Genomic DNA, 27,852 nt, shown 5'->3' with positions numbered 1-27,852 from the left:
TATTCTAACTAGACTTGTTGTTGTTGTTGCTTAAGGTCCACCTTCCCCTCTTTGTTAAATCATATTTAGGCTTCTTACCTTCTCAGCACATGTGCTGCACACTTGCAATGTGAGATAATATAACATCAGCTAAAGATAAAAGCAAACTGAAAATTCTGCCTCTCCCCCACTGTTTCACTCCAGTGCTTCTCATCATGCTTTGGTATAATTCAGCCATCAGTTCTTCATGCTTACCACGCAGGAGGCCCTGCTGATCTTTTCCCAATAATACACAGTATCCCAGTTGCTTGTTTCAGAAACGAATATAATTTTGTTATGTTACAGCTAAACATTTGTTGTGTGTGTGTGTGTGTTGGGGCTCACAGTGAACTGAGTAGTCAGGGTGATGGAAGCAGGAGTGTTAGCCATGAAAGCCTGGCGAGTTACAATTTTTATGAGTGAGATATATTTTACAGTTCCCTTGCCTCACCCCCATTTTTCCTCTGCTTGTTGCCTTCTCCATTCTGCAAGGGGAGGAAACCCTCCCAATTACAACAACTGAGACATAGAGAGCCTTGATGGGGTTTACTCAATGGGAGTCAAAAAGTCAGTCCGGCTTATTCCTTCACCATCTTGGGCTGGTGGGTTCCATGCAGTGGGGTGGATGCAGAGAACTTGGCCAAATCCCCTCCATCCCTCGAGAGCTAGCTCTTGGTCTCCTGTTCTTCAGGACTCTCTTGCTGAAGCTCCTCCTCATCCGATTGCACCACAGGGGTCTCAGCCCCTTCCTCACTGGTGTCGAGGCTGTTCAGGTCCGTAGAAGCAGAGGATGTGGATGAGATCCGGGATTTGGTCTCAGCTGTGTTGGGCACTTGCAGTGAAATTTCCTCCTGGTAGTGGTTGGCATCTGACCAAGGAGACAAAACAAAAACAAAAAGAGAACCATCAAACTGATGAGGTTGCAGGCATTTTTCTTCCTTCCCCTTGACTGGATGATTCCATCCTCTTAATTAGAGGGGTAGAGAGGCTTTATTTTTGACTACAACTCCCATAATTTATTGGGCAGCATGAGCAAAATAAAATTAAAGCCCCTCCCAAAATGCCCCAGATCTGCACGCCTGTTTTTTATTGCTGCAGCACAAAGAATAGTAGAATTGCAGAAACACATACTATCCTTATTCCATTGCAAAACCGAACCCACACAAATCACTTGCAAAGGCAATGTGCGCTCAGCAAAAAAAAAGCCCACACTTATGTCAATGTTTTAGGACACAGGATTTTCAACCAGGAACCCTTTCCCTCTTGATCAATCCATCTGCCATAAACAGATTGCAGAGGATTCTGTGGTACATTCTGAGGCAGCCTTCTCCAAACTGATGCCCTCCAGGCATTTGGGGGCTACAACTCCCAGAATTCCTGACCATTGGGCAACACTGCCTGGGGATGCTAGGCAGTTGAAAATATTGGTGAGCACTTGATTGGGAAAGGCTACTTAGGATAATGCATCACATATCTGCATATCTCAAGGGCCATTCAAACGACCTCTATACACAGCACAGGCTATGCAGCTGCAAGAACTGAGACCATTGCTTTTTGCAACCATTTTGTAAAGCCGTGGTGTGCAACCTGTGGGCCTTTCACTGTTTCAATTTTCACTGTTCTTTATCAGTGTCTATGCAGGCTATGCCCAACCCCTGAAGGGCCAGAATTTGCTTTCTCCAGCCGTAAATCTTACAATGCAGGTGGGACATACTACCTTCTGTTTCTCTGGATAAATCTTTGTTAGAGTTGAAAAGTACATACAGTACTGTATAACAAAAGCAATGCAGAATGAAAAAAACAGTCTTCTGGCACCTTTTGCCGGAAGTAGAGTCTGTACATGTGTCTCACTCCTCCTGACCTAATTTAAAGTATTATAAAAATAACATTTGTAGACATTTGCTGTCTGTTACCATGCTCAGTCTTTTTCAAATGTAAACAGCAAAACGTAAGCACTGAAGCAGCCCTGCGAGTGCCTCTGTGTTCTCTCCACACTTTACAGATCCTCCAGTCCCAAGAACTTGGAGGCTGTTCTTCATCACATGACAGCACAACCATTAGTGACATGTCAGATTTATGGAAGTGCCTTGTCCAGCACATTGACTGTTCTGTTCGCATTGTGGAAATTTTAGGTGTAGAATTGGAAGATGTAAAAAGAGGGGGAATACTATAGTACTGTTGTTAGAATCTACACATTTTTAGTTAGGGAGTCTACTCTTTTGCACACGTTGTTGCATAAACATACAATCTCATCTCTGATACAAAACCAAGGTCTCTATAAGAAGCTCAAAAAGAAAACAAAACAAAACATATTTTGCCATTTATGATGTAGAGGAAAAATTGCAAATATTTGGAAGAAACATTAAAGTGTTAGGGCAACCAATGATTCAGAATCTATATTCTTTTCCACAACTTCTTACTGCTCCTACCTCTGCTTAACAGAAATGGAAACACTTGCTTTTTACACCTACCACTTTAGTGGTATGTTAACTGCCACACTAACTGTAGAATTCTGGTGGCCCAGAGAAATAATTTTTCATATCATAAGTCATATTTTTTAACATAAGAAAAACTACAAAGTAAGAATCCAGAAGAAAACAGCCAAAATGTATACACATGCTGGAACCTCATCTCAACAGATTAAATACTAAGATTTCTTAAGCAATTCCCAAATGTAATAATGTTGTCATCTACTGTTATTTTCCTTCCCAACTAACCAGACCTACCCTTTCAGAACAACGATCAAAAGCAAAGTCTATCACAGTATTATCACATGTTCCTCTGTTGTTTCCTTTAACCATTGTTGTTTACAGAACTAGGCTTCTGGGTGTGAAATACAACGAAACAGCACTGTCCCTTTATCTTAGAGCCTTACATGAATGTTTTACCATGTAGTCTCTGTATTCTAACTCTTATGTCTAATTAAATGGACATGTTTCACAAAAAGTTTACATTAAAATAGAGCAGCTAGACTTTTCTGATTTTGTTTTGCGTTTCTTGCTGAAATTCTTATCCTGAGTTATTAAGCTCTCCATCAGCCAAACTACTTGCAATTTACGTCTCCACTCTTTTGTTCTGTTCTTCCACTAACCTTGCCAAAATGTTAAGCAAAGTATTTGAAAACTTGAATTTCAAAGGCATGGTGAATTATACAATATAAACTGGAATTTTGCTATATTTCTACATTCCTTTCTGATAAGAATTTGTGTGGTCTTGGCACAGGACATGGCACCTCAGAGCTCATATATTTAAACAATCTTTTAACAGCAGTCTTTCCTAGTTCTACATAATTCTTATGACTCAGGCTGCTAAAGAATCTTTAGCAAAGGACATCGTTGCATGAGTGACACAGTGACCTGAGGAATGGGGGCAGGATGAATTAGCGAGCCTTTAGTTCTTCCATGAAGAAAAAAAACCCGTCTGCCAGTCTGTTCTGGCCAGAAGAGGTCTTCCGTGAACCCCTGCTGTTGTCATTATACAAACCCACGTGTTTCACATTCCATCTCCATGTTTGGCAAGAGGCAGCTTTTGAGCATGGCTTGTAAATAATGCTGCTTGGAGATCTCATCAATGAGCCTGTTTGACTGGAATGCAGGGAGGCTCTGCTGGTAAAGTATTTGAATCAGCCTCTGGCTGAATCACTGGAGAATAACAGGCTTTTCTTACTTTCCCGTTAGGCTTGATCTGCCCAGAGCCTCCCAGCCTAAGAGTATCTGTGATGGAGAGGATAGTGCAGAAAGCTAACAGCCCTATACTTTTACACACACACACCCCAAATCTTACAACCTGTACAGATTTAAACCATCCATGAAATGAACAGTAACACTGGACATCTGGGGTAATTGATGCCTTTATGCTTTCAAAATAGACCTTGATCTGATGCCACGATGCTCGTTTCATTTCATTTGCATTTCAAGTTACAAATAATTCTAATGCTTCCTTGTTACAGGATCAAGCATTGTTCTTTCCGTGGAAGGAATATTATCATGGAAAAAGCCACTATCTGTAACTTCAGAGGGTGGGGTTTCCATAAAGTCAGGACTCCTGGTAGCCCTTTTGCACTTCCCTGGCCTCCATACACACAGTTTGCCCAGTATGCAGCTATATTTCTACTCCATTATAGTAGAATTACCTGCTGTCACAGAGTAATGGGATAGAAAAGGTAGTGGAGACTATCCTTTTTTGAAGAATGGGCAGGCAACTTCCAGAGATCTGGGAGCTGTTTATGCCCTCTCTAGAGGGATTACACCTGGACCTTTCATTCTCCTAAATGACTTAGAAAGAATAACTGTGCCTTATTTTAGGCTTTGAACGTAAGGCTTTTAAAAAAAAACTAGAAACAACTGCTAACTTTGAAAAAAAAAATACGTACACCCCGGGGGGGGGGGCAGCTTCCAAAAAGGAGCACATCATTCCCTGCAAGAGGGTGTGTGAGTCCTTTTACATTAAAAAGGGGGTGTCAGGTCACAAGGGGCTTCATGTGGATTCTAGGCTGCAGTTCATTGAGGTTGTTTTATTACTCTATTGTCCAGATTTTACACAATCTGGATTCTACACAACCCACCAGAGATGGCCTAGACTCAAAGTCTTCCTTAAAAAAAAGAATTAAGTCTCTACACCTTGCAAAAACAAAGATGCAAGACAAAATATCCAGTTAGTATTTTCACAAAGTCTTGCTCAAATATAAGACTTTCAGTGTGATTAGCCGATGAGTGAAGCCATCAGCCATTTGATGGGGACTTAATGATGTATAAAGTCTCATCCTATCCTAATATATGGATAAATGTTTGAGTTTCAAAAAAGGATCTGGTCTTAGCTGGGTTGTAGGCAGCTGAAATCAGTTTTGTAGACCTATCTGCAAACAGCACATAGAAAATAATGCCTTCACAGAAATAAAAGGGATGCTGGAATGCTCACACAAATACACTAATCACTCACACAAAACCAGGCAAAAGGTGCTAGTACTTTAATGAAATTTTAGTAGTTAAAGTGCCTATTATTGTTGTTTGTTGTTGTTGTTGCTGCTGTTGCTGTTGCTGTTGTTGTTAAACTCCTGTGCTGTCAGGGACATGTCTTTAGCTGTCATCCAAGAAAGGAACTATTCCAAGCTGTGATGTTATGCATCTTACTTTTCTAGAAAAAAATATAAAATTCTATTTTATCTTCCACATCTGGCATCCTAGCTGGGAATTTAGGTGCTCCCCCGAGGAAAGGAAATTTGAGAAAAACAGCAGCATTTGTCTAAGAAAGGAACTTTTACTATGTCCTGCTAAATTAAATGGCTGTTACAACTCGATAAATGTCTCTAGGCCATTTATTAGGGCACAGCAATTGGAAAACTTCATTTCATCAACAAGGGCTCCCATAATCTGCCAGCATGGTCAATGACTATTCAGTGAAGAAAACCATTAAGCACCTTATTGGCAAGAAAAGCCTGTTCCTTGGCTTTCAACTGCAGCCGTGTCTGAGTGAAATGAGGCACTGAAGTTCTTCACAGTATTTAAATTAAGCATCATCACTTGCTAACCTCAGTTAATAAAGGCACAGCTGCAGATTGCAACAGAAGCAGGTATGTAAGTAGAGATTTTTCACAGACCAGAAGATGCTTCAGGGGCCACTTTTAGAGCCTCATTTTCCTTGCTGCAATTGTTGATTTGTTTCTGAAAGTCTCAGGCACTGCTACAGGACTTAGAATGGCTGAAATCCTGTTGTGCAGTTAGGCAAATGGTGTAGTCTTGCAGGCAAATTGCCCTAGGTTACGAAATCTCTGTAGACCTTACTGCTCGTGCTGAGTCTCAATATACAACAGGGTGCCTACAGAGTTTTCTTAACTCACAGGAATTCATTTCCCAATGTTAAACTGTTGTAAACATCATCATCATCATCATCATCATCATCATCAATTAAACTTTATTTAAAAGCAACCATGAATCCCAACCTTGGCATCAGGGGTGGCATGAAGAAAGTGCTACTGTCTAGCAGGCTCTTGTGTCACGCACACAGTTGCTAGGCAACAGTCTCCATGTGCTCTCCCTCATAAGAAGAGGAACCTTGAAGATGCTCTTGAACAGTCAGCATTTGAGAACAGCAGACTGAACAGGATATGTCTGTTCAGACATATAGTCAGATACATGCTGCATTTCTATCAAAATTATAATATGTTTCCATACAGATAAATTAGCGCATGGAATTTTTAAATACATGTTTATTTATAAATGGAGAAAGTAAAAAGTCCAATAAACAAAAATCTAAATGCACAGTGCTCCCCTGGTCCTGGACTATTTAGGAGTAGCAACCTATAACATTTACCCTTGTGCAGCCCCGTCTCCCATCCAGAATTGTACTGACACTTCCAATGGGCCTTGACCCTTCCCTGTTATTAGTACTAAATCGATAAATTCTTCCCATATCTCTATAGATTAATTATTGCCTATTATTCCCCTCTTAACTTGTAGCTTATCATTAACAGCTATATTCCGAACTTCCCTATACCGAGGATTTAACTGGAAATGTTATGCTTTTTTTCGAATTCCTAGCAATTCCCACTACATATGAAAATACATATCTACTTTCTGGCGCCCTCTCCAGCACATCTTAATTTCACTAGAGTTCAGTACAATCTCCAAACTAACTTATAAAACTGTTCTTTTATCCTTACTGACATAGAGTACAGAATTCTAATGTTCCAAATATTTTTCCAAGCACTAGTACTTATTTTTTTCTCCCATATCAAATTTCCATAACAAATTGAGTCAGCACTCCTAATCTTCTGCTTCCAATCATGTTATAAACCTTACTTATTATCCCTTTCCCTATCTTGTTTTCACATTCTCTTTCCTTTTATTATATATCTTCATATATTTAAAATTCCCTCTATTTACCATTTTTACCCAATTTTTTGTCAACCCCTCTAGCTAAATAATATTATACCAAGATATCTTATCTTACCTTTCTCTTCTTTTATTTCTTCTTTATTTTCCCTAACAAATACTTTATTCTAATAACTTGTCTCTTTATTAGTAAGTTCTCAATCAATCTTTTTAGATTTCCTGGGAATTTCTCCAACACTGTCACCAGATGCTATGGAGAAAACTGATGGAATAAATATTTTTATATTCTTTCCAAATTAAGAGCATGTTTTTAAAGAAGGTGTTTTCTATATTTTTACTATCTTTTTATAATCTTGTATAGGAAAAAAAATTAACAATGTTCAAATGCAATTCTTGTGTTTCCAGTTTCAACCAAATTAATTTGTTGGACTGAAATATAATATCTGGAAACGTCTTAATTGATTGGCTATATAGTACAGCCTCAAATTGGGAAATCCCAACCCTAACAACTTATTCAGATTTAAACCATTTCCTCTTATTGACTTCTTATCTCCACTGCAAAATGTATTAATCATATTTTGCTAGTCCTTTAACTCTTCTTCAGTTATCTTTATCAATAGCATCATAAATAGAAATTTTATCTTGAGTAGTATCTTTATTTTGCATGCTGTGATTCTGCCAAACCATGACAATCTAATTTCCTAAATCATCAAACATCAATCATATGATGGCTTTTGAATGACTGCTTTTGGGGTTTAAACAAATTGATTTGAGGTGTTTGGAAATGCAACTACATTAGCGGCAGGGAGCAAGCTAATGTGGGCTGCTTTGGAAGCTTGGTTACAGTGATCTAAAAAGGCCCTCTGATTCACATGGAAATCTATCCTGGCAATATCATGAAGTGGCATAATAAGCAAGCCACTTCAGGATATTAGCAAACTGATCACTTCCTCTGCTCCTCAGAGGGGACAGAAGTGATTTTGTTTTTACTGTGTATGAACTAGTGCTGATGGACTACATCAGTTATAAAAAAATTTAAATCTTTTCTTTGCCTTCTCTTAAAGGGTTGGTCAAGAAACAGCTTGCAGCTGAAACCACCACCCTGGATTCAAATGTGGGTAGTTTCTGAACTGGTCTTTTAACATGAGACAAAGAAAGAATTATATATATACTGGAAAATTCAAACTGGAAGTCTCACTTGGGATCGGTTTCAGAGCAATGGTACTTATCCAAACCAGAGCAGCACAATCCTACCCACACAAAAAAATAGGGGGCTCAGAAAGGTATGGATAAGATGAGCTGGTTCATTTCAACAAATATGTCTGATTGCCATCTTCAAGAGTGAACCAACCTGTTTCTACAGTGGACCCAAAAGTAAGCTAAATGCCCATGTAGCCAGCCTCTGGATTTTTCTGCTTGGGATAAGAATTTAGGAATCAAAACTTAGTTAGTTAGTTAGTTAGTTAGTTAGTTAGTTAGTTAGTTAGTTAGTTAGTTAGTTAGTTAGTTAGTTAGTTAGTTAGTTAGTTAGTTAGTTAGTTAGTTAGTTAGTTAGTTAGTTAGTTAGTTAGTTAGTTAGTTAGTTTGCACACAGGTTGTAACAGTCTTCTCTGTTGGCCATTTGATAGTATGTCTTGGAAATAAAATTACAGCTTTGTATTGATCTCCCACCAGAGGTGTCCAGTCTGGTTAGACCCTCCCCACAAAACTGGGAGTTCACCTACTGCTTCTGGTGTGGCATATACAGCCATCATCCTTTGCACCATGCCAACCATGGAAGTAGCCTGGCTGACACTCCTCTGCCTCCCTGCGCTGCTAACTAATCCAGTGAGGGGCCAGGATGACAATCCTCCCTACTCAGCTACTAATTGGTCAGCCAGGCTACTTCCGTGAGGAGGAGGGTCCAACCGGACTGGCTGCCTGTGGTGGTGAGCTTCAGATTCATCTCCCCTGGGAGACAAATATGAAGCTCCCATCTCTAGATACAAATAATGATGCTGATTCCAAAATTACACATTCCACTGAGGTGACAGTAATCTCACTTCAAAGGTGCTTGCCTGGAAATGGACTGTCTTCATTAGAGCCAGATATTGCTGTAATTTCTTGATACGTAGTAAAAGAGAGTTTTCGTTGTTTACCACAAAGTAAAATGCATCATTCACGCAGGTAAAAATACGCAGATACAAGCGAGCATTATTTCCCAAATAAGTATGAAAGATCTGAAAGGTTTTATTTTTTGTCTGTTATACAAGTGTATGAAGGACTAATGCCCCAAACTGTTTCTAGGTGCCTGAATTAACTCCATAAATCCTATAACTAGGACTGTCTGTCCTTCCAAATCTGCTCCATTCAATATTCCAGTAATAAACCGAAGATACTGTACACTTTTTAGCCCTCAATGTTGCAGGAATAAAAATCTGTATGCAGGTAGAATATCTGGTCAATTTATTAGTATTGTTTTATTTTTACATTTATATTTCAACTTTCTTCCAATGAGCACAATGTGGTGAATATGCTTCCCTTCCTAGCGTTTTAATAGCATAACAACCCCATTACGGAGGTCTGCCTGAGACAATATGAGTTACCTGATTGTGACAATGTTAGTTTCATAGCTGAATGGGGATTTGAACCTATGTCAGGTCCCAAGGCCCTATTCAGTAGCTCCATGATACATCACATAACCTGCCTCTCCCTGCAACACCCCCTATATTCATGACCTCTCAAAATAGCAGATGTCCCCACTTTCACACCACAAGTGGTCCTGAAATCACAGGAACACAAATCTCTGTGTTCCATTGTTGCGCCCCAGTTGATATCTGAGAGCCAGTGTGGTTGTAGTGGTAAGAATATAAGACTACCACCAGGGGATGTGGGGCCAAATCCCCATTTGGCCATGAAACTCACTGAGTCATGGGCCAGTCACAGTCTCTTAGCCTGACCTATCTCATAGATCTGTTGCAACAATAAAGCAGGGAGCAAGAAAGCAAGGTATAAAAGCAACAATTAAATAAGTGTCTGTGATAGAGTTATGTTAGCCCACTTCACCTGCTTCAAACTCTAGACTGGATTTCTAGCTTCTCTTCTCTATAATGGAAAAGCTCAGAAAAGCTATATTCTAATCCCCAAAAGGACACAGACAATTTACTCTCGGATGCTACTGGCCATGCAGATTGCAGGATTCTGGGAGTTGTAATCTAAAGTGCAGCTTTCTCAAAATAGGGAGAATCTCACATACCTGGCAAAAGAGTGGCTACATTGTTGTTGTCCTCTGTCCCGCAACCAAGGAACACATCCACAGTGTCTTGGTCAGAGAGGTCCATCATGTCCATCTGTTCCAACATATCCACATTCACTTCCATAGAGGAAATGCTGCCTAAGGGAGCTGGGAAACACACACAGCATGATGAATATTCATTACCTAAGTCTACTTGAAAAAACACTTACACCTACCATTGTAAAACTGGATTCTTGCATCTTTCCTAACCAATTAGCTTCCCCACTAAAACCTAGTCATATGTAAATAATGTGGAGATTTCTCATGTAGTTGGGACAGACTTTTCTCATGATCTGATGCACTGCCTACAGTAGCTTTATTGGCACTTACGTCTCCTGTGTTCTATCTGTAGATGGGACACTGGGAAGAAGAAGTCTACGTCATGCTGGAAAACCTCCTCAAAGAACCTCTGCCTCTCGCGGAGTTTGAGCTGCTGTTGCTGCAGCTGTTCCGTATCTAGTCCCCGCTGCCCATTTTCCATGTCAGCTGCAAAAGGAACCAGAGAAAAGGAGATGAGTCGTAAAACAGAAGACATAACAGACAGCATACTCCCTATTCTCTTTCAAAAGGGCTAAACTCCCAGAGCATGTACAGAGAGTGGTATTTTAGAGAACAAGTTGAAAATGGCTTGATAAGAAATTTTATTCATCATGGCTTACTAAAGAATTTATCCTGCCCTATTGTCCCTTTCTGATCAGCATGTTTCTGAAAAGAAACCCTCCAAAACCAATTTAACGGAGGTGAAAATGTGATGATGATAGAGATCAAAAACAGCATTCCTTGGACATTGGGGATGGGGGGCACTATTCTTTGTATCCAGCCCAACCACTGGCTATTGGAGCAATACTAGTCGCAAACGATAACAAGAGTTTGGAAAAAGTAACTTTTTGGAACTAAACCCACCCACCTCCCAAAGTCATCTCTAGGCAGCATGCTGAGAAGCCTTGACTATAGAATGGTGGGGCAAGACAGATTATACAAACCCGAGAAGTGTCAGGCTCTTCTGCTATCCTTCTGAGCTCCCTCTTTATAAGTTTTCAAATGACAACTGGCAGCTTGTCTAGATGGCTGTTTGTTATACCACCTGTCTCAGAATTTCATGCACTCTTGAGCAAGTAACATGAAAAGCAGTCAAGCAGAGGAGCACTGTAGACTGAGCTATCCTATGCATTAGTAGATTGGAACTCATATCCAGTGTCCCCAGCCTTGCTATTTTCATCGTTCACATCTACTGTTCTTCTATTCAATCTGAAACAGAGAGATTCAACTTCCTCTCCCATAGTAAGAAATCCTCCATGTTCTGCTTCTGCTGATCAACTCGTGAAATGAAAACAAACAACGGACGTGGTCATTTTAATATTTGCATTTAGATATTTGCACATGTCTCCTCAAAGCAAAACAAAACAAGACAAATAAGCACCTTAATCATGCTATACTTAAAAGTTAAATGAAAGGTTGCCACTCCAAATCTCTGCAAGTTTTTTTTTATCTCAGCTCAGATCTAGCAAAGTGTCCCTTAATGAATTTGCAAAGTTGCTAAAATCATCTAAAGGGTTCTGCCTGGAACCTGCAGCTCAGCTTCTGCCTGGCTTGTGAAGATGCATGAAACTACATGATCAGATGCCTTCTCAGCTAATTGCACTTGACAGAAGCTGCATCAAAAAGTACTTCACTCTTACGTCACATCTGATAACTTCATTGCCACCTCTATGGGTGATGGAAACTGACCAGAATAAAATCACAGGGAACTCCCTTGGAAAAAGAAAAGCTCTTGGATTATCTTCTGGATAAAGTGGAAAGACTGCCACATTTGCTTGTTCCCAATGTCTTTAATGCAAGAGTTTCAGTATCTAAATCCACCCACACAGTTCCCAGACACATACAAAGAGTCACCCTTGAACATGCACACAGATAACAAGGTTCCTGACTACATTGAAAAGCATTAGTTCTTCCCATAATGCAAAAGTACAAGGGAGCATAAGAGGGAAATTACCAAATTCCATCAACAAGCATAACAAGGACAACATCTTCTGAACAGAAAGAAGGTAGGAGTGGCCTCTTCCCCACCTTTTGAAGGATCTATAGCTCAGTGGGCTTAGGTCTCTGGCTGGGAAGCCAGAGGTTGGAAGTTCAATTGCCCCACTAGACCTCCTTGAGTGGGGCTGGACTTGATGGTCCACATGGTCTCTTCTAGCTCTGCAGTTATTAAAACATTATTATAACCAATGATCAAAGTAAGGAAGAGGAAGAGGGAGTAGCCAGCATCAGATGCTCTAGTCGTTGTTGATGCAATGTCCAGTCAGACTGGTATAAGGAAAATGTGATTGCTGAACTAGGCAGTGTCATTACCAAGGAAACCAAACAAACACTAAAAATTTTAATTGTCTCCATCTTCCAGTGAACAGCCTCGCCTGTTGCTTCAGGGGAAACTTCTGCTAAATAGCAACAAGTGTTGAATGCTGTGGCCAACTGTGGAAAAACAGGGAGAAGACAAGGCAGTGCCTCTCTTTTGGGACCAAGGTATTCAGCTTCCATTTTTTAAGAAGCCACCCAGAAGATTTGTGCAACAGCTACCGTATCTTTTAACTGCTTAGTCAAGGTTTGGACCTTTGGGACTACATCTGCAGCTGCAAAATTCTATGCTTCTACAAGATCAAGCCACTAAATTCAGGCAGGGCTTGCACTAACACAAGTCCATCAGCCAGCACACACATCATTCTCAGCAGCCATACTAAGAGGATAGAGGCAGCAAAAGTGAGGAGGCACTGGATCAAAGAACTGATTGAAAATTTAATTCCAAATATAACATGGAACAAGAAGAATGGACTAAGCAAGGAGGAGAAACAGAGAGAATTCTCCACACACACACCACCACAACTTCCTAAAGAGCTAACACTAGTAAGAAGGCACTAGTGTGCCGTCATGCAGTACCTCCAGCATAGGGAGGAACCTGGCCCTGTTAGGTGGATCTGAGAGTTCTTGTAAAAAACAAGTAGATCTGATAAGCCTCAGACCTGTGGAAAAGACAATCCTGGGTGCAAGAATTTTGGCCCTCGAAACAATTGTGGAGAAAGATCAAGAAATCATAAAGATTGTCAGTCATGTAATGAGAAATGAAAACTACAGATTGCTACAGCTGATCATTCAAGGTGATATAAATGGGCAAAGCACTAGAAGGATATATTTTTAGCTGACAAATCTTGGAGACTAACATGAACAGAATGCAACATCATTCTTTGAAGTTGCCACATCCAGAGACAAGATAACCATGACGTCTTCCGGAAGAGACAGAAGGAAAAAAAAGAGGAAGCTTTCATGTTTTTACTGAAATCTTTTTATCATTGCTTTTTTTTTTAGTTTAGCAATTGGTTTAATTGTTATCTTGTTTGTATTATAAATTTTCTTGGGATTTTTAAAATGAAGTTGTATAAAATGTTTTCACTAAAATGAATGAACAGGCGGGAAAACTTCAAATGTTATTATTTGACCTGGCATAAGGTTTCTATCTAGGATAGGTCTAAAAAGCATACACAGAATTGCAATCTAAAAATATTAAGTTGGGTCTATTGCCTACCTCTTAATGCTAGGGTTGTTTTTTTTAAAAAAGAAATTCTAGAAAAATTGAAACTATATCATAGCTGGAAGCCATTACTAACAGGCTAGACCAGCCAGTTGCTTAGCCTCGTATTCCCACAGAAAGTGCTAAACAATTAAAACAGCAGCAAATGAATGTTGAGAAGAACTTGCTCACAATGATTTTGATTACTGTACTCTGATACTAGTCCCTCCAAGTCTAAGGTCTGGAGCTGGTGGTTTGGTTTTGCAAAGCCATCTTATCATGAGAACCTCCCTTGAGTTTTTTATTTCAAAACTAAGAAAAACAGGACAAACCCTTCACTTCCCACAACCAGGATGTTTCAGATTATTTTCTTGGTTTTAACCAACATAATAAGAGACAGACGAGGAGGAGTCCTATAGTTGTGCTTGGCTGAGTACATTCTCCTCTGCTAAAAAAAAGTAATTCTGAGCTGAGGGATCACAAATTCTTCCCCAAGAAAAGCGGTGTGTTATTTTGCAACTTATAAAGTACACAGATTTTGCAAAATTGCCTATTTCTGCTACCTATGGGGAATCAGCAGAGGGAATTTGTGAAGAGAAGTTGTGTGAGTCTGTTTCAGGCTCTATTAAAAACAAAACAAAACAAAAACACAACTCAAGTCTGCTGCCACAGATAATATAAGACAACTAGAAACTGGGCCTTCTCAGCGATGGCCCCTTGCCTTTGGATCATCTTCCCCCCTGAGATCTGCCTAGCTCCCTTGCTGGGAGTTTTTAAGAATAAACTGAAGACCTGGCTCTTCAGGCAGGCCTTCCCACCTGACATTACTTAATTTCTTCCCCTGGTTTTTCCATCTTGGATTATGTTTGCTTGTTTTAGTTTTTTTTAATTGATGTTTTTAATTTTATTGCTTTTTTGGACTGTAAACCGCCCAGAGTACACTCATCTAGATTGGCGGTATAAACGCCAAACAAACAAACGAGCAAGTAAACAAATAAATGAGAAGGAAGAATAACACACTTCTACCTCCTTGAAAATTGTTGCAACAAAAGACAGTGCATGCAGGAGAAACAAGTGAAAATGAATCAGAGTGCTACAATAAACCTCCGAGTCTTTAAATGTGCCACAAGACTGTCTTTTTGTGTGTGTGTTTTCTTACACAGGTGCAATAAAAGCACTGAAGTCTAACCACTAGAGAGCTGAAAGGTTGGTTTAGTCCTCTCCAGTGGTTTCACTGAATAACACACTAGGCATCATCAGTCTTGGTACTATCCATGAAAGAAAAATGACTCGAAACTTGATTTTTTAAAAAACATACCGCAACCCCAGTATTCTATTCCATATTCAGTTCTGAAATTGAAACTTACTACATTTTCTGCTAAACATACTGCCAAGAGAATGGTGTTATTTTTTCCTAAAGATGTCACCATGTGGTGATTAAAAATTGCTCTGTCTAATTACCCCAACAGCCACCCTGCCACTCCGCCACAGCTATTATTTTAAACTTATCTTGTTTAATTTATGGTCTGTATATGCCACCATATCCCCAAAAAGCAGCTCAGCACCTAGCTACAAAGGACAGTCATCTCTTTGAAGGCATTCTTTATTCAAACTCAGTTTGGATTGGATAGACTCTCAAAGACAAAGAATCATTAAGGGGACTGGATGTTGCCCATCTTGCGTTGATTTCTCTTTGTAAAACACAAAAGTAATTATTTATTTGTAATTTGTTCCTTTTTGCCATAGCAATATGTAGTATATTGTTAACATTACAGTTGTGTCGTAACTAGAGATAAATTTACTCCTTTTTCAGTTTAACTTAACTGCTTTAATTACTTTTATAGTGATGGGGGCTACTATGTGTTTTGTAACCACGGGTTAGTTCCTCAGAGTATTCCAATGGTCTTTTAATCAATTAAAAATAACTAATTGCAGTTAAATAACAAAAAAGTAACATTACTTCTGAACATAACTTTAATGGTACCTAATTTTTCCAACAGATCTGACCTGCAATTGCAACTAATTACTTTTTAAAAGTAACAGTTGAAGTTTTCTAGATAGCCATCTTAAATTTCTTCTAAGGTGTATGTGTGCACACATGCGCAGAGCTCCATCGGCGGTGTGCAGCAGTACCCGATGTTGATGCCTGTTTACTTCTGGGTTTCGGATGAAAAACCCCTCCGCCACAGAAACAGGTGAGGCTCCTGCATAGCAGGGATGAAAATTAGAGGGAATGTTGTAGCTCTCCTAACCCCCAGTTGAAACTGTTCCACTGTGACAGGAAAAAACAAACACTGCTAGGTTTTACTCAGCACAGCTTTATTTGAGATAGAACAACCACCTAGAACCACTACGAATGCCGGGGCTCAGCTTAAAATACAGTGGTGCCTCAACTTACAAACGTCCTGATTTTATGACCATTTCGAGTTACGACCAGCTCCAGCTGCAAAATTTTGCTTCGACTTGTGGCCGGAACTTCCAGTTATGAACAGAAAAAGCAGGAAAAAGCGGCAGGAAATTCAAATTGCTAACCGTTGGTAGGTGAAGAGGCTCCTTCTTTGTAGCTCTTTTATCCCAACGGTTAGAGTGAGTGCGATCGGAGGAGGCTTCGGACTGCCTGGTAAGGTAAGGTGCCGCCTTCTGCTTTTTAAAAACTATTCTGGTTGGGTTTTGCAGTGTGGTCTGGGGATGGGGAGATTATGTTTCCGTTGCTGTGATGGGTCTTGGGGGGTTGTGTGTTTTTTTGTTTTTGTTTTTCATTTCTAATGGGTCTTGGGGGGTTTGCTTGCTTTTTGGAGTCCCCCCCATTTCCAATGGGTCTTTGGGGAGTTGTTTGTTTGTTGTGTTTTTCCCCCCATTTCTGATGGGTCTTGGGCGGTTGGTTGCTTTTTGGTTCCCCCATTTCCAATGGGTCTTGTGGGTTTTGGTTGCTTTTGAGTCCCCCCCCCCCGCATTTCCGATGGGCCTTGCAGGATTTGGTTGCATTTGGGTTCCCCCCATTTCCGATGGGTCTTGCACGCTTCGCTTGCTTTTTGCTTTGCTTTCTTTGCATTTCCGATGGGTCTTGCATGCTTCACTTGCTTTTCTCCCCCCCCCCACCTTCGGCCAGAAGGGATTAATTGCGTTTCAATGCATTCCTATGGGAAATGGTGCTTTGACTTACGACCATTTAGAGTTACAACTGGAGTTCTGGAACCAATTAAGTTTGTAAGTCGAGGCGCCACTGTAATGAAAAAGACTGCCTCTCAGCATGTAAAGAGTGCACTTCTTTCCCATTTGAATAATCAAAGCCAACCTGACTGTCTTCCTTCCACCAGAATCCAAGATTTTGAGTCTTGGATTCAGCTCAGAAGGCATAGCTTCCAACTGGCCTAAATCGTGGCTCCTGAAAATAATTCCCAGTCTTATTCCATAATTGGCTAATATTGTGCTAGACTGCACAGTGCTGTTCATGGCCACTGCAATGAGCCTCCTCTTCTTTCCTGTCTCTTTCAGGGCAGATCTGGGGGAATGTACCAGGAAGCCAGCCCACAGAAAGGGGGAGGCCTCCAGACAAAGGAAGACTGGGACCGATTGGTACTGTGTGTGTCAGTACATGCCACTCCTCACACAAAATGTCTTTATGTTACGACCTGAATTGGAAAGATGTGTCAGGATTTATTCCCCGGGAAAATTAACAAACCTGCTGATAAATTCCCCTGATGAGATTTCATTAGCCATCTGGGCAGCTGGCCATAAGCACTGAACAGCCATTATGTAACACGAGCAGATACCCAGAGGGTTAGTTGAGCAGCTGGCGATTGGTCCTGCTGACCACTGCATGACTGCGGTGAGGGTCAGAGACAGTGCTGTCTGCCTTCTCCTGCCCGCCTTCATTTTCATTTTGTTTACTATTTTTTCTATTTATCTCAGATTGGGTGAGAGGCAAAGAGGTCAAGATGTACCCATCTTCTCCCTGCAGACCGGAGCAGAAAAGAAGACAGCGTACCATTCCCCCTTCTCCGCGTGACGGATGGTCTCACACTCGGGCTGCTGGGTACAAAGATTGCCTCACTGGGATGGCATGTCCTCCAAATGACAGCTCTGTATTCCTGCACAGAACTGCTCCTTGTGCGCTACAGTCTGTTCAAAAGGCTAAAGGGGGAAGATACCTGTTGCTGTTTCTTTCTTTCCCATGGCATCAACCAATGGAGAACAGGCTCATGCACATTCATAGTTGGAGTAAACGCAACCCCCCTTACCCTCGGAAGACCTCCCAACAGGCCTGCTGGCCTGCCACTTGGGTTCCAAGAACATCAAATGGGCACCAGACTCCCCAAAGCCTGCTAAATCTTCTGGCTCTCACTGCTCACACACCAAAGACTGTGCTTAAATGCAAGTACCCTGTTTCCCCAAAAATAAGACCTAACCTGAAAATAAACCCTAGTAGGATTTTTCAAGATGCTCGTAATATAAGCCCTATCCCAAAAAAATAAGCCCTAGTTAAGTGAAACCCTGCCCTCCACCATTGTGCAGCAACCAGAAGATGACATGACTGTATTTGAATAAATGTAGATTGTTGTACATGAAAACAAAATAAAACATCCCTGAAAATAAGCCCCAATGCATTTTTGGAGCAAAAATTAATATAAGACCCTGTCTTATTTTCGGGGAAACGGCATATGGAGGGCAAGGAATGAATAAAGTTGGCCTGGGGATTTCCTCCGAATTCCTTTGTTCATCCTGTGCACAAACAATTTTACACACAGAGAGAAGCTGGAGAACCATTGCGTCACCTATTCGCAAGGGAAGAAGGGCATAAAATTATCTTGGATGTCTGAGTTAACAAAAAGGTCATCTATAACCCAATAGCATCCTCAGGCATTTTTCCAGGAAAGGAAACCTACACAATGGCATACTGGTATGGCAGCGTAATTCACATGCATACAGTAGCACCCACACTAAAACAGAGGGTATAGGTGTTAAATTTATGAATTATGTTAAAATAATTATGTTAAAATAATTTGCAAATTTGGGATTGGAGGAGAAAGCACCCCCTAGCTGGTTTGGAGATACTCACAGTATATTTTATTTAATAATTAAATGTAGTAAAGCCCAACTACCATATAGTCTTGGACCATTGCTTCCTCCTGCATATTATGTCAAAACTCTTATTTAAGAATGGAGTGAGGTGCATAATTCTCCCCTTGCTTTCACAGCAGCCATGTAAAGTAGGTCCTTTTGTGGAAGGACATTATTGGCCCAGGCTAATCTAGTGAGTTTTATGACTGAGCAGGAGTGAGTCCAGGGCTCATTTCTTCTGATTCAATGGTACGAAACCACAGTGGCTTAATTCTGAATCTGTTCTCAACTCCAGTTTCAAATGACTGGGTTCTACCACAATTAGGACAGGAGAACCTTTGATCTCCAGAAGTTCTAGGCTCCAGTTCCCATCAGCTCCTGCCAGCCTGGCCAGTACTGATGGATCATTCATCAATGTCTGGCAGGCCATAGCTCTGAATTAGAATCTCATGAGCCCAAATCCCCATTTCAGCACTCTGGTGTATGTACTGCTGGTCCATACCTGTAATGCCTTGGATGTTTACCTGCCTGTCCTGCATCTGATTAAATGGTATGGCATCCATGAAAACATGCCTCAATAATATGTACTCATATTTTAGCTGCCATAAGAGTCCAGGAAAGACTTACACAGTTTCAACTTGCTGACTGGAATTTGTTATCTGGCTATTACTAATAAGAGCAAAATAATTTCCTCTTTCTCCTAGTGTGTTCCTGTTGAAAATTTGCTGACAGAATCACTAGAGGGTTTTTTGTTTTGTTTTGTTTCATTTTGAGTTGACATTGTGGCTACTATAGCAGACAGCATGCTGGTCTGTGAGGTTCAATGAAAGAGCTAAAGATGAACACAGAGGTTCAAATCTCACTTCACAGGGATTCAAGGGCAGTTTATACCTTCCAAAAACTTGATGAGTATATCTACCCTGATCATGAGTCAGCTATGCATGGATTTGGTGGGTTGTGTTATACAAGTTGCTTTCCTCTTGGTTTTCCATCTGTAAAGCGGGAAAAACTGATTTATTGTCCAAAATCCTCTTGTGTAGATTATGCTGGCGTAATACAACTCTTTTAATTTCTGGAGGTGAAATTGCCTCAAGTTAACAAACCACTGTAAACATTATCTGTTGTGTGCTGAGTCACACAATACAGTGGTGCCTCGCTTGACGACAATAATCCGTTCCAGCAAAATTGCTGAAGAACAAAATCATCGTCAAGCGAAAGTAAAAAACCCATTGAAATGAATTGAAAACCGGTTCAATGCATTCCAATGGGCAAAATACCTCATCGTGCAGTGAAGATCCTCCATAGGGCGGCCATTTTCCGGTGACTGTTAAGCGAGGAATCCGTCCTAAACACAGCGGGGAGCCATTTTGAGAGCCGCCGATCAGCTGTTTTAAAATTGTTGTTTAGTGAAGAATCAGTTCCCGAAGCAGGGAACCGATCATCGTAAAGTGGATTTTCCCCATTTAAACATCGTTTTTCAATCGCAATAGCAATCGCGAAAACCTCATCGTAAAGCGGATTCATCGTGGAGCGGGGTAATCATCAAGCAGGGCACCACTGTATGCAGTAGATAATGTTTATAATGATAAATTTGAAGCAATTCACCTCCAAAAGTTATGTGACTTCTGTTACCCTGTTGTAACTACACAAGAGGAATTTAGCCACTAAGACTGTTATAAGGATATAAAGGAAATGATTGTAAAGGACAATGTGAGGCACAGGGACCGATAGCATGAATTTAGAAGCATTGGCCCTTGGTTCAAATCCCTCCTATGAGTCAGTTCCAACTCGACAGGATATAACATACAATCTGGGTCAGCTAGTCTTTTCCGTAGCAGCAAACGATGCTTTTGGGAACTCCTTAAGTAACTCAAAGACAAATACACTCCACTGTTGCCCTAAAGTAACCAATACCTAGTGGCATACTGCTTCTGAACAAGGAGATGCTATTGAGCCATCACAGCCAAACAAAACTGTCCTGAATACAGTACGTATATGAATCTTTATAACACTGAAATTCTTTCTACCTTCTCTCAGAAAGAAATTGGCACCAAATACAATGATGAGAAATTGTACAGAAGTACTGGGGGGAACAGAAGAATGGATTAACCTCAGAGTTCAAGCGGGAAGGGCAAACGGATTCTTTGGGATGCATTGAGACTAGTAAGCAATGCCCTATTTTGGCCTTGACAGGATCATCTGGTTGCATTTCCGTAGGGAGTGGTGACGTTTGTCATTTCTTCCTTGGCCTGCAGGGTCCTGAATACAAACACCCTCTGTGCAACAGGCAGCATGAATGAAAGAGTGAGGCAAAGGGGGGAAGCTTGTTAATGTAGGCATAAATCCAAGAAAAGATGGGAGGGGGAGGCTTTTATTCATTGCAAGGCTCTTCAAAGTCCTTGGAAGCTCCCAAGATGCTTAAAGGGTAAATCACTCTAATGGGTCACTGGGGACTAAAGAAGAGTGACAACCATATTTGCAAGATATGGAGAAGAGTAAAGCCTTTAAAAGTTATTTTTGGTGAATTCAGTTCCCAAAATTGCGCAGCCAGTGTAACTGGGGATTCTGGGATTTCTGCAAGAAAGAGTAAGTTTCCACATTCTTTGTAATATAATTCTAATACAATTCTAATATTACATAAAAACAGTAATATAGTTCTATGGGCACTGCAAAGGCTGCAGATTTTTTTGAGTATGAATGGGAAACTGCAGCAAACCACATTTGGCTCTCTTACCCATTGTTCATGGGCCACCCAACCAGCCACAATAAAAAACAAAATGATTACATGTGCGCAAAGGAAACCCATTTCCCGGGGCCCCTTATTGTTGCCACCACAATTCTTTGGATCATCATATGCTCTTTACTGTTTACAAATGACATGCATGCAAAACCAGATGCTGTGGACAGATTTTAGCTTCCTCAGATTCTCTCCAAGTTTCTAACTCTCATGGTTGAAAAAATGGGAGAGAGAAACAGAGTGACACACACAGAGGGAGAAAGGGAAGCCGTCAGATAGGAGGTCCAAAAGGGAACATAAGAAGCTGCCTCATACTGAATCAGACCATGGGTTCATATAGCCCAGTCTTGTTATCACTAACTGGGAGCAGCTGTCTAAATCTTAGACAGGACTTGTTCTGAATTCTACCTCGTGATCCTTGGTAGTATTCCCTGGTGCTCTGCCATCCAAGTAATAACCAGGCCTGACCCTACTTAGCTTCTACAAGTAAAAGAAATTGCATAAATTCTGGTTGGTACAGTGTATAAAGGACTAATGTGGAACTTCTTCAACTGGAGTTACATTTAAACCTACATTGACCCTGGGTCTTTGTTTTGACACGATGCTTCATCTACTAACTATGCCATGTAAATTAGCTGCAACATTTCATTTAGTGTCCCTGCTGGCAGGCATTCTGTTCATGCCCACAAACTATGTGTCGTCATCATATACACTTCTCTCTTCAACAAAACTGGGGTTAGGGGTACTGGAACCCCATGTAGTTCAAAATCTGTTTATAATGCTTCTGGCCCCCAAATCATAGCTACAAAGCATAAACAGCTGATTAACACAGAGAGAGAAAGAGAGACCTCCCCTGACCCATGTCAGCCTCCTAGCATGCCCCAGCATCCCCCCCGACTGACATGTGGCGCTGCCATGCCAGGAGAAGAAGCCGGCCAGGCCGCTTGTCATCAGACTCAGGACCACAGCACCACCACCAACAGAGGCCTCGGTATATCCATGACCCACCTTGCTTAGGCCACTTCCTGAAGACGAACAGCAGCACAGTATTCATTGAATATTTATTTTTAAAAATATTTATTTTATCCACCTATAACCAAAGCCGCTCTGACCCCTGCAATTCAAGGGAGAAATGTTGACCAAACCAGTACTTAGATATTTAGGTTAGAAGAAGTCAATATTCCTAATCTAAAAGCGACAGCTCCTTGGGTATCTGAGCTTCTAAACCATTCATTGCACAAAGAAGCGTTACCTAAATAACCTCCTGTTTCTGTTGTTTCTTCCTCCATGTCCCAGGAGAACTATAAACAACCTGACCAGGTTTTTACAGACCCAGGTAGCCCAAACTTTTCTGCTTCTGACAGATTACATAGATCTGTATTTTCATACCAAGTTAGGCCAACCCATACTATATCATTGTATTTAATAGGCAGTTTATTTTTAAATAAAAAAGAAAGCTTCAAATTTGAAGCTGGTGTTTGATTTTTGGAATGGGGTGGGGTTCCCTATAGGCACCAGTGCAAATAGCAACATCGACAATAATTCTTCCAGACCACAGCAGTAGGTCTAATCATCTAATGCCGCTTTCCCCAAATGTACACTCACCAGACATGTTGGGCTACAACAACCATCATTCCTAGCCTACTGTTATTCTAGACAATGACATTAATATAGGACACATCTTGAGAATACCATGCCAAAGACTTTACTCCAAGAACTTCACTAAGAACCCTCATCTTTAGAACAACCCCACAGTTGTTATCCTCCTATTGCACATGGTCATTGAGGTTCAGTGACAATGATGTGCATAAGGGTCACTATGCAAATACATGGCTAAGGTGAGATTTAGGCTTTTCATATTCTTAGCTGCTGTGTTACACTGAACTCGGTGTTTAAAACCATTAACCTCCAAGAAAAGTGACAGTGATAAGCCCACAGTTCTGTACAAGCAATTGGGTTTCCATATGCAAATTCTGTACCAGGAAAAGCTGAATTATATAAGTGGTACATATCTGCACGTATTTCTTATTTTACATAATTTATTCTGTTTCTGCTGCTCATGAGAAGGTGTAAAAAGCTAAGCTAGGCATTGAAGACTCTATATATATCCGCAGGAAATCTTACTCTGGCCACTTTGGGCTTCTGAGATTGCCCAAGGCAATGAACAAACACTTTCAAGTTTATCTTTAAAACTGCAGCAGCTTGGAATTGTGCTTTAAAAAGCCGAGGAAGAAAAACAGTGACACTAAGCTTCCTAGAATTTAGTAGATTCTGCATCTGGTGGCAAATTCCATAATTACAAGAAGCAATTATGAAATAACATTAGAGAACAATACTATAATTCTATGTCTTATTATAAAGAGATATACAGTAGTAGAATGCATTCCAAGACGTATGTAGTCCAGAAATGATCACTTAAGGAACAACTCATAACTAAGTTTCTTAAGCTTAATTAACCCCCGTCATGAATTTCACCAGGAAGTTCTGCATTTACTGCATGAACATTAGTGAACCTATAGTGTTCCGCATTTCTAGGGCAACTGGAGAGAACAGTTCCTCTGAACATATGCAGATTGCCTTTTCCCTCACTCCATCTACCATCATGCATTTGAGCTAAAGTGACAGGGATTCATCCTCAAAAGATGTGGTTGCATCCAAGCTTGAGCTCAGACACCCACTGTCATTTAAGCACTGTCTTTAAGCCATTGGTTTAATCCACATTAAATTTGTTCTGGTGGCCTGTGAGAGACCATTAAGACAGCAGCAAGATTCAGGAAGCATCTTCTCAAAACACACACACACACACACACACACACACATTGTACAGTACATTCTTCATGGTAGCAAAACAGTCCTTCTGGCTGAACTAGGCAGGAATGATGACTTTGCTCACTGTGGACAAAACATTACATAGACACGGCCACTGTTTGTTGTCCTTGGTGTGTTTCGAAAGCCTCTTGTCCTCCTGTCATCCTCACTAATATACTCATGGATTTTATCCTACTCTCAATGCTATATAAAGCAACTCCTAGCCCTGTAAATAGCAGGGTCTTATGATGTAGTCTCGGCTGGGGAGAGAGCCATGGACAGGGGGGTTATTTTTAGCTCTGAGACTCCAGGGATTTGGAGATTGGCTAGTCTAGGTTTTATTATGAATTTGTGACAGAGAGAAGGGTCACGGGGTACCACCTCCTCACCCCAGGCTCTTTCTCTCAACTCCCTGCCAAAACCACTGCCTCTCTTCCCTCCCTCCCTCTTTCCTTCCCTGCCTTCCCATTCTGGACTTCCTCTCAAAGTGGTATGGATTATTTTACGCTTTTGCTGCAGTATCATCTCCCACAGGAAGGCTCAGCAGAGTATTTTTATGGGAGTCTTTGATGAATTCTGGCAGTCCAGTTTTCAGCCAGTCCATTCCAAGAGATTTCTGGGGTGCTCCCAAAATCTCTCTTCCCACCATCATCATGCAGCAGCAGAAGTGTCTGCAGCCCTTTCAGGCTCAGCTATTTTCCTCTAGAGAACAAAACAGGGAGTGGATTCCTCAGAAGCGCTGCTACTGAAGTGCTGTTTGCAGACTATTCTTCTGGAAGAAGGCCCTCAGCCTGAACAGGAAGAGAGTTCAACTGGGTTTCTAGCTCACCTGAGCTGAACAATGATGGACACTCTAACAACCAGAATAGAATAAGGACCCAGCTGGGCATAATGTTTGATGCATCTTTGCATTTCATTACACAGCACTTTTTAAAAGGTTTCATCTATATTTAGCTATTTTCTTTTTAAAGAAAAAACAGGTTTTCATATCTATATTAAGGGTCAAAATACATGTGGAATGCATTGGGAGTTGGGGAGCCGAAGACAGCATGATTGAGTGTGAAAGGATCAGGGCAGTTTGGGGGCTTCTGTGGCAAAGGAACAGGGCATTGGCAAAGTATAAAGTGTGTTGTGTAGGGGAGTCATGTGAATACATCAGAACTGAAGAGCGGGCTGCAAATAAACGAATAGTGACGGAAGATGAAACTCATCCTCTTGCCATTCTTCTCTCTTGCAAGACACAATTGCTTGTCATACAGTCAGTCCTACAAGTATTAGCCTGCTCCCCTTGGCTGTAATGGAGGATCCTATCCCATTGCCAGTAATGAAGTACGGCTCACTTGCCTGTATTCTCTGCTACTATGCACAGAATAGAGGGAGGAACCATCTTGCCCATTGCTTCAGGCAGCAACATGCCTTTGACTAGCTCTGGCTGTAAAGGAGAGTGTGGTTAAAATGGGAGGTGGGCCTGGAGAGTTTCATGAAGGTCTTCTCTATCTTTCCCCCATCAGAATTCAAGGACTGATCTAATGGGAACAAGGATCTATATCTTGTTCCAGATGAATCCAAATATACATGCCAGTTTCATCTCCCGACTGGAGCTATAGTTTCTCCTTTTCTGGAACTAAGCATTTTCAAATGTAATAGTGACAGTGGAGGCAGAGGGAGAAACGGTGCTAAGGTTAGCCCTACCATTAGGCAAAAGGAAGCAAATGATCTCAGGCAACAATTTGCCCAGTTGTTCTTTCTGGGGCCCCACCTTGTTCATTCTCATAAAACAGAGAACACATGAGACTGATTTGGGCCCTCTACATTACATTATTGTTTCAGCTATGGCGGAGAGTGCTCACAAGCATCCAAATATTAAAATATTGCTTCAGTCGGCTTCTAAGCATGAAATGGGTTCTGAGGTACCATTTTATCCTTTGCCTTAGGTAGCTACATGCCCTGGGCCAGCCCTAGACGCTGCCCATGATTGTCAGAAAGTAACAAATCTATCCATTTTATCCATAAACACAGTATGGACAGAGACCGAAGCCTCTGCAAGACTTCACAGGCCAATCAGTGTCAATGAGAAAAGTCACCCAGATCTACCTTTGCTGAAGTACAGCATGCGAACAAGGAGGGGACAGAACAGAGGAGGTGCAAAAGTCCAAAGCCGACAGGTGTGTTTTGTCAAGTACAGTAATGCTTTGCCAAACAGATCCTGTTTGAATGTGTGAAATAAAAGAGACAATGCAGGCATGTGAGTCAGCTCCGCTTGGCTCAAGAAAGGAATGCTGTGGCTGCTGTCTGCATGACAACACAATACTAATGAGGGACTATAATTACAAGACCATGGCTCGGGATAGTTCCCAGCTGTTGATCATTACAAAGAGGTGTGAATCCTCTAAGCTGTTCCAGGGGCAGCTTCCATCTACTTAGGGTGAACTGATGTCCATTTTACCAAGTCCATATGCCTGTGCTTCCTGCAGCAAACCAGGATAAGATGTTTTCATTCTGAATGCTGCTCTTCTCTGGGACTAAAAAACACACCTTTTTTCCACCTGTATACGTGGAAGGAAACTAACACAGTTGAACCCTAAGCATGGGAAGGAATCTAGGGTGGGTCCTCAGCACTGAGGTGCTGTTTAATCCTGCAAGTCCTCTGCTCAGGAAAAAAAATCATGGCAGTGAGTAAGAATCATGCCCTTGTTCGTTGCTCTTATGCTGATGGTGTACATCGCCTGTCTCCACTCACGGACAAGCAGTGCAGAAGGCTGGACCCATTTCACAGAAATGCCTACTGATAGTTGAGAAGAGAGGTAAAAAGAGAAAAGTCCTGGCCTTCTCCCTGTTCCCGTGCCGAAGAATCCGCCTCCCTTCACGCTCCTAACACAACACACACACACATACACGCACCGCCTAAGCCGAAGGACGGACTTACAGGGCAGCCTCCGGTTGTGACTGTGCGCTTCGGGTCCTGACATCGCCTTCAGACGACAGTCCAAGCGCGGGAGGTCGGTCGGTCTCCGTCCCAAGGGCCACTCCGGGGCGCAATCACAGCCGGTCACAGAGGCGCGTCCGAGCTCCCTCAGCTCCCGGGGCGCTTCTCATCATCTTCAGGGAGTGGTCCAGCAATGAGGCTCGCTCGCTCTCCTCCAGCGGGGCGCGAGGGTGCAACTCCGGCTGCTCGCTCCCCTTCCAGCTCTGGCAGGCAAAAGCAGAACGTACCAAGCGTTTTTTTTTCCCGGGGGGGGAGGAGGGAAAGAAGGAGGCGGCGGCGGCGGAGGCGGCGCTCGCGAAGGGGCCGGTGTCCCTCCTCGCGTGGGTTGTACCACCGCCGAGGTCGGAAGCGGAGAAGGGAAGGTGCCGGCGGGAGGGAGAGCTTCAGTTTCCCCCTTTTTTTTTCCCCCCACCGGCGAGGCAGAAATCCCCTCACAAACGGCGGCCGCGCAGTTATTATAGGCATCCTTATCTTTTAGAAGGCTAAGTTTCGCAACGCCGGGGCAAGCTCGAGCGGCAAATGAGGATTAACGAGAAAAGAGGATCAAGTCCGGAGTGGAGGGGAGAGAAGAACGAAGGG

General features: G+C 41.7%; 1 protein-coding gene across 3 annotated transcripts; it reads right to left on the bottom strand.

Annotated features, from left to right (window-relative positions):
* Nucleotides 1-287: 287 nt before the first annotated feature.
* DBNDD2 (dysbindin domain containing 2) lies at nt 288-27,393 on the bottom strand. Of its 3 annotated transcripts, none has more exons than XM_020789275.3 (4): nt 27,214-27,393; nt 10,453-10,608; nt 10,084-10,230; nt 288-886 (listed from the first exon to the last, which is right to left on the bottom strand). In XM_020789275.3, exons 1-4 carry the CDS (start codon nt 27,254-27,256, stop codon nt 684-686), a joined length of 549 nt encoding a protein of 182 aa, XP_020644934.3. In that variant the 5' UTR covers nt 27,257-27,393; the 3' UTR covers nt 288-683. The 3 variants fall into 3 exon arrangements, with proteins under 3 accessions (XP_020644934.3, XP_078248718.1, XP_078248717.1); XM_078392592.1 differs by lacking the exon at nt 27,214-27,393 and adding an exon at nt 12,190-12,361; XM_078392591.1 differs by lacking the exon at nt 27,214-27,393 and adding an exon at nt 11,106-11,458.
* Between the last annotated feature and the right edge of the window lie 459 nt (nt 27,394-27,852).

Source organism: Pogona vitticeps, chromosome 4 (assembly GCF_051106095.1).
Source record: "Pogona vitticeps strain Pit_001003342236 chromosome 4, PviZW2.1, whole genome shotgun sequence".
Classification (NCBI taxonomy): domain Eukaryota; kingdom Metazoa; phylum Chordata; class Lepidosauria; order Squamata; family Agamidae; genus Pogona; species Pogona vitticeps.
The sequence above is the reverse complement of the archived record's forward strand: the minus strand, read 5'-3'. Positions and strand labels throughout refer to the sequence as shown.

Excerpts from the sequence above, each read along its gene's own strand:
- DBNDD2 (XM_020789275.3), bottom strand. The coding sequence starts at position 27,256 with ATGTCAGGACCCGAAGCGCACAGTCACAACCGGAGGCTGCCCT. Across the intron at positions 10,609-27,213 it reads TCACAACCGGAGGCTGCCCT|CTGACATGGAAAATGGGCAG; the intron begins GTAAGTCCGTCC and ends TTCCTTTTGCAG. Across the intron at positions 10,231-10,452 it reads ACAGATAGAACACAGGAGAC|CTCCCTTAGGCAGCATTTCC; the intron begins GTAAGTGCCAAT and ends TGTGTTTCCCAG.